The sequence below is a fragment of the Tachysurus fulvidraco genome, chromosome 9 (genome assembly GCF_022655615.1).
Source record: "Tachysurus fulvidraco isolate hzauxx_2018 chromosome 9, HZAU_PFXX_2.0, whole genome shotgun sequence".
Lineage (NCBI taxonomy): Eukaryota > Metazoa > Chordata > Actinopteri > Siluriformes > Bagridae > Tachysurus > Tachysurus fulvidraco.
In genome coordinates this window covers 5,313,395-5,320,050 of record NC_062526.1, presented here as the reverse complement: position 1 = coordinate 5,320,050, position 6,656 = coordinate 5,313,395, and the positions used below count along the sequence as shown (strand labels likewise).

At 37.5% G+C, this 6,656-nt stretch overlaps 1 protein-coding gene across 3 annotated transcripts in view; it reads left to right on the top strand.

Annotated features, from left to right (window-relative positions):
- Positions 1-6,382, top strand: part of stxbp1b (syntaxin binding protein 1b) — a 24,519-nt gene extending 18,137 nt beyond the window's left edge. For all 3 annotated transcript variants that reach the window (XM_027162713.2, XM_047818173.1, XM_027162712.2), the window contains 8 exons: positions 1-30; positions 116-196; positions 1,425-1,563; positions 1,671-1,780; positions 3,237-3,338; positions 3,417-3,502; positions 3,615-3,769; positions 4,282-6,382. The exon at positions 1-30 is cut by the window's left edge and continues 36 nt beyond it. In XM_027162713.2, coding sequence (XP_027018514.1) covers positions 1-30; positions 116-196; positions 1,425-1,563; positions 1,671-1,780; positions 3,237-3,338; positions 3,417-3,502; positions 3,615-3,769; positions 4,282-4,388 — 810 coding nt within the window. In that variant the 3' untranslated portion in view covers positions 4,389-6,382. The remainder of the gene's footprint in view (positions 31-115; positions 197-1,424; positions 1,564-1,670; positions 1,781-3,236; positions 3,339-3,416; positions 3,503-3,614; positions 3,770-4,281) is intronic.
- Positions 6,383-6,656: the final 274 nt, after the last annotated feature.

Below are 6,656 nucleotides of genomic sequence, written 5' to 3'. Positions count from 1 at the left end.
ATGCCGCAGTACCAGAAAGAGCTTAGCAAGGTACAGTACAGAATGCAGATAAGATTATCCACTGAAAACGTCAGGATGAATCAGACAGGTCTGATATTCTGTCTCGTCTTTACAGTACTCTACTCACCTGCACTTGGCAGAGGACTGTATGAAGCATTACCAGGGGACAGTAGACAAACTCTGCCGTGTGGAGCAGGTAGAGCTACTCATTTACACACACACACACATATATATATATATAGACACACACATATACACACACAAATAAACACATACACACACATACTGTACACACACCGACACACACACAATCAAACACACATTCATGCACAGACACACACACACACATACCTACATACATACAGTACATAGAAGTATATCGTAATGAAATATAATGTACTCAGCAGCTCATTTACATGATATCTTTTTATGTTTATGGTCTGTGGAGCAGATGAGACCTTTTGAATGTTTTTGATTTGTTAAAATTGCAAAGAAAAACATCAAAAAGTGTTTTATGAACATGCCTTCAGTGGCGTGACAGAAAATGGCAAAACGTTGCAAAATGTTTTTACAGCTGGTTTGAAAAAACTTTCTATTTTCACTGTGTTGCTAAAACTTTCAAGGACATCTAAAGATTTTGGTTTAGAGTCAATAATACTGGGAGGTATGGAAATTAAAAAAAAGAATACTTACAAACAGATAAACAAATAGATAGACAAACAGATATAAAGAAAATCATACACTGTAAAATTATATATATATATATATATATATATATATATATATATATATATATATATATATATATATATATAATTGCAAGCAAAGAGATTCTTTTGAATAATTGTAAGAGGAGATCATTGAAGGTCAATGGCAATTTTATCTGGAAGAAAAGGCTTGCGCAAAACTTAGCTACATATACACATTTAATTAATAAAACAAATCTTTATATGAATTGATAGAACATTAACAGTTTCATTTATATACCAATACATATGCTAATCACCCTTTTTAGTTCACGGTGATCTCTTTTTCCCAGCCATGAATGGCTCCAAATGACTTTTCTTAATCTTTTAAAGCAAATTCTGTAGATTTGTATCAGTAGATTCTACTAATTTACCGAGGGATTAGTAGTACTGTAGATTCCTTTAATTGCAGGTCTATCGGTAGATGATCACTGTTAAATAATATGACGCAAAGAACAGGCTATTACACAGTTTGCTATAAAAACTCATCTGTTCTCATCCAGATTAAAACCATAGTAACTGAGAACAACTGCTGGTATGTAGTAACTGATGATAGACATGATTTCAGCAGGGAAACATAGCAACCCGTGGAGATATAATGCACTAATAGCAATTGAGAAAAGGTTGTTCTCTAAAAGACATCATTTATTTACCGATTACCCTCTTTATCTCTGACAGGATCTGGCCATGGGTGCAGATGCAGAAGGTGAGAAGCTCAAAGATCCCATGAGAGCGATCGTGCCAGTCCTTCTGGACTCCAACATCACCATCTTTGACAAGATCCGTATCATTCTCCTCTACATCTTCCTCAAAAATGGTTCGAGTTCTATTTCCAGGCTGCAAATCTCAGTACTGTTTATCATCGCACGCCGTTGTTGACGTGAGACCTGGTGATTTGTGGTTGTTCCTCTATGTGTGTGTTAGGTGTAACCGAGGAGAACCTTTGTAAACTTCTTCAGCATGCACAGATCCCTCCAGAGGACAGTGACATCATCTCCAACATGGCTCATATGGGAGTGCCCATCATCACAGAGGTGAGTCGGACCCACTGTGTTCCAGCTTTATTAAAAATAAAGGTGGAATTTCATGTCTCCGTGTGCACAATTTAATAAACAATACACAAACCTTTTTAATCACAGAAGGATTATCTACTAGAAGCAGGTCAGCCAGAGCTGAAATATCTCAGACTGGCAGGTTTCCATGACAACCTGTAAAATGTTCAGGAGTCATATTTGTTGCCATGGAGAAGTATGACATCATATAAATGCACCTGAGTGGTTGTGTAGAATCCGTGGTCACCCGTCCTTATAAGATGGTCCACATGGATTTAATAAGAAAAGAAATCCCCCTTACTTTTGTTTTCTAAAACAAACTCACGAGTTTTGATTATGTGCTCACTTGACTGGAACCAAATAATAAACAAAATGTCATAAAATAATCCAAAACTAAACTCACTAAAGCTAGTTAGCCTATGTTCGCTTGCTATAAAACTGTAATTGAAGTATGCTAGCTGAACAAAATTAGCCAGTTAACAGCTACAGAAAATGTGTGATTAAATCTATCAAGATGGATAGTTTTAGTTACACCTCTGCAATAGATAAGCAGAAAGCTGTATTGCTTGTATCAGATCATGTCTTGCTCATTTACCATAAGCTAGCTTTACCTGTTATTACTCAAGAGTTACCTACAAAAACAAGCTAGCTAGTGAATTGTACGCTTTACACCATTGTGGCTGTTTATTCTGCTGCTTCACATTATGGAAACCAGTGACAGCACTTTTTGACAGTCAGAAGCTGTTTTTTAAAGTTTTTTCACCATAAAGCATTCACCATAAATGTTATTATTAGTCATTCATTCATTCATTCATTCATTTTCTACCGCTTATCTGAACTTCTCGGGTCACGGGGAGCCTGTGCCTATCTCAGGCGTCATCGGGCATCGAGGCAGGATACACCCTGGACGGAGTGCCAACCCATCACAGGGAACACACCACTCTCATTCACTCACACAATCACACACTACAGACAATTTTCCAGAGATGCCAATCAACCTACCATGCATGTCTTTGGACCGGGGGAGGAAACCGGAATACCCGGAGGAAACCCCTGAGGCATGGGGAGAACATGCAAACTCCACATACACAAGGCGGAGGCAGGAATCGAATCCCCAACCCTGGAGGTGTGAGGCAAACGTGCTAACCACTAAGCCACCGTGCCCCCATGTTATTATTAGTTGTCATTAAAACTATAAATAGATAAAAGGTATTTAGTGACTGCAAATTGCTATGGTATGACAGGAATAAAACAGTCCTTACGTATCATCCATCCGTCCGTCCTTTCTCTACACCACTTAATATACTTAATAAACCCCCAACATGTGAACAACTTTATATGTAAAGTTTGTTCTTCCTGTTGTTAAGAACATGCACACATACTGAGATCACTGCATCTCTCTTTATTATTGATTTATTTATCTATTCGATGTTTGTAGCAATCCACAACACGAAAGAAGAAAGCTGATCGTAAGGAACGAATCAGCGAGCAGACCTACCAGCTCTCCAGATGGACTCCTCTTGTGAAAGACATCATGGAGGTACAGCTTCCTGTTCTGCAGCATCACAAATCATTTCTTTCATTCTCCATTTCGAATCTGTTCCCATTCTTTTTACAGGATGCTATCGAAGACAAACTGGATCCCAAACAATATCCGTACATCTCTACACGGACAGCCTCGTGCAAAACCACAACGGCTACCAGGTAAGATTAAATTACACACATTTACAGTATTTACACACACACACATACACACAAGCACAGAACATACACTTGTTCTTGTTTTTTTTCTGATACTTTACTCCTCTCTGTGCAGTGCACGGTATGGAAACTGGCACAAGAATAAAAGTCCAGGAGAAATGCGAACAGGTCCTCGGGTCATCGTCTTCATCATCGGGGGCGTGACCTACAGCGAAATGCGCTGTTCCTACGAGGTCACGCAGGCCAACGGCAAATGGGAGGCTCTTATTGGTGAGATGGGTTGTGGAGACTCTGTACTCGAGTAAATGTGACACCTTTCTGCTCTCTGAACTTAAAATGTCAAGAACTACTGCTAAAGTAAATAGCAATGAGAAAACGCTGTTCTTTTCTGTGACCCAGTCTAACAGCAGATCATCTCAAAGCACTTCTGAAGCTCTCATATGGCTGCTTTTACTGTATACAACATAAAATCTCTGTGTTTTTTTTAAGTATTAGAGAAAAGGATAAGAGTGAGTCGTTGGGAAAGACAAGCATTGTTTTAGTTAGTTTAGCCAAGGTTTTTCTGGAGAACAATTCCTTTTATTGTGCAGCAAATTTTTTTATAGCAGCTATAAACAGTCTTTCCCTTGTCCCTCGTTCTTGTAATGAAGGTGAAGCTGTACAATTTCACTTTAGCAGCACCGGCACTATAGGGACCAGACGCACTCTGTTCTCTTACAGTAATAAATATGAACTTTGGAGTTTAAGCATCATGCTTAAGAAAGACCTATCTGTCTTTACAGGCTCTACACACACAATCACCCCCAGTAAGTACTTAAAGGATCTGCAGCACCCGGACTTCCTGGACCCTAACGCAGCTCCAGAGGACCAGGTCACCGCTGATGACTGAGACGCTTCACTATCTTCACTAGTCTATCCATCAGAAAGAGTGGAGTCCCTAGATCCTTTATTAGCCCTTATCCGCTGACATGGTGCTGGTGTGTCATTTTGTCCAAAAAAAAAAAGTGCAACATGTTTTTTTCTTTATTTCCAGTGATGTTCAAGGAGACATTAATGAGAAAGGCAATGTGAGGACAGACCACAATGCGGCTAACTATTTGCACTGATTTGTGGCACAGACCCGGTTCAGCTAGTTTTAAGCTAGCTCTAAGACATGATGCGTAGTTTTATTAACCTACGTACAGGCAGGCAAGCAGACAGACAGTAGGGTTGAGATTAAAGTCAGTAAACCGGCCAGGCTCAGATGAGGCACAAACTTCGTAAATAAGGCTTAGACATTGTGTTGTTTATAGAACTTAAATAAAAAGAAACACAGCATGATAAGTTAATATTGATTGCAAAAATAAGTAAAGCCAGTTTGAATGAAAGTCTCTTTGAAAGTGAGTGTTTGTGAGATTAGAAACAGGTAAGTAGCGCTCCACAGACTGACCAACGTATCTAATGCAAACGTGTCAGCTGTGTTCTGGTGTTGCATTCTGGGTAGTGTAGTCCGTGGCAGCCATGACCGAAGGCTGCAGGTTGTTCTTTGAGAGTTCACAGACAGAGTTTACAGGAAAGAACCTCCACAGAAACATTTATTTCTTGACTTTATGTTAGCAACAACATCAGTACTTCAGTGAAGCGTCTCCTCAACTGTAGTCGTAAACAGACGAGAATATACGTGTGCATTTTAATCTATCTAAGGCAAATACTTGTATATACCGTATATGAGTGTCGTGGTGATGCAATTTCATGCCCTGGTTTCAGGGTTGATGAGTTTTCTGTCATTTTTCTAGCTAGAAACAAAAAAAGTCCCAAGAACCCAAGAGGTTTGTTTAGTTAAACACAGCTTTCATCCCTCTTGAATAAGCAGCACATACAATATACAGACAACATTGTGTTAATGTAAGACAAAATTAAAAGTACATGAAAAAAAAGGTAAAAATCTGACTTCTATTATTAGTTCCATTTATTCAAATTGTTATTTAATTTTATTTAAGAGATCATGGATGCACAGCGAACGAACTCTAGCACTACGTCAATGGAAAAGAGGTATAAATATCCAACCCATAGACTGACTCTATTCTGGAGACATAAATAATAATTAAAATTCATCGATGTTCATTGAAATGCTCTTAGATGTGTAGATTCTTTCCCTCTGAAGCTTACATTTAATCATTTATTAAATGTAATCGTGAGATCTATTGAGGTGTCTGTGTCTAAAAAAGCTCTCGGACAGTTTTTCGTGCAGTTACATAACTCTTCACGTAGGGTGAATCGATACTACCTCCACTTTTATGTCAAAATAACAATTCAGCTAAATATATCAGAGTAATGAGGTGAGCAATCGTACATCAGTCGAGTCACTCGGTAGATGAGTAACATGAATAGATATCTAGAAGTGACGAATTATATAATATATCTTATAGTTTTAAATTAAAACGTGTGGATTTTGGGCCACTACATGATCCAGTATATGAAGAAAAACAAGTGGAAAAGTAAATTATTTAAATTAAAAAACAAATGAATTATTAGTTAAAAAAAAAATTCGATTTTTAATCAGATATGAGGAATTATTTAGAATTTCAGTTAGTAATTAATTCTCATGCATTTCCTAATTTATTAAATGATTTACCGCATTATGTTCCTATTGTCCGTGTCGTTTAATGCATTTAACACATTATTAATCTTCTGCGATGGTGTTTGTTGAAAGTTTGTTACTTAAATGCTCTAGTTTTCTTTTCTTTCTCAATGTTTCGAATGATCTGCTTCACATTTTGTTGATACTGTCTTTATCTATCTAAAGCAAAACGATGGTAATATTATTGTGACGTAATCGTCGATCGGTAATTATAGTAATAATCACTGTGGTTCTGATGTCTAATAAAAAGGTGTGTGTCTGTGTATGGGTATGTCTTTAGTTGTTTCTGAGCAGTAAAGTTGCCCATAATGAGAAGAAACTATGAATGAAATGTATTATTTTCAGAAATGAAAAGGAACAAGTACATTTTTGTTTGGGAGGAAAAAAAAGGTCCACAAGATTTCATCTTGGTTATTGAGCAAGATTAGGGTGAAAATAAGATTAGGGAATGCTAAGCATTGAACTTCTGTTAGATTTAGGCTTGATATAGTTTTTTTTTTTTGTTTGTTTGCTTTTTAAGATTAGGCTATTGTTGGT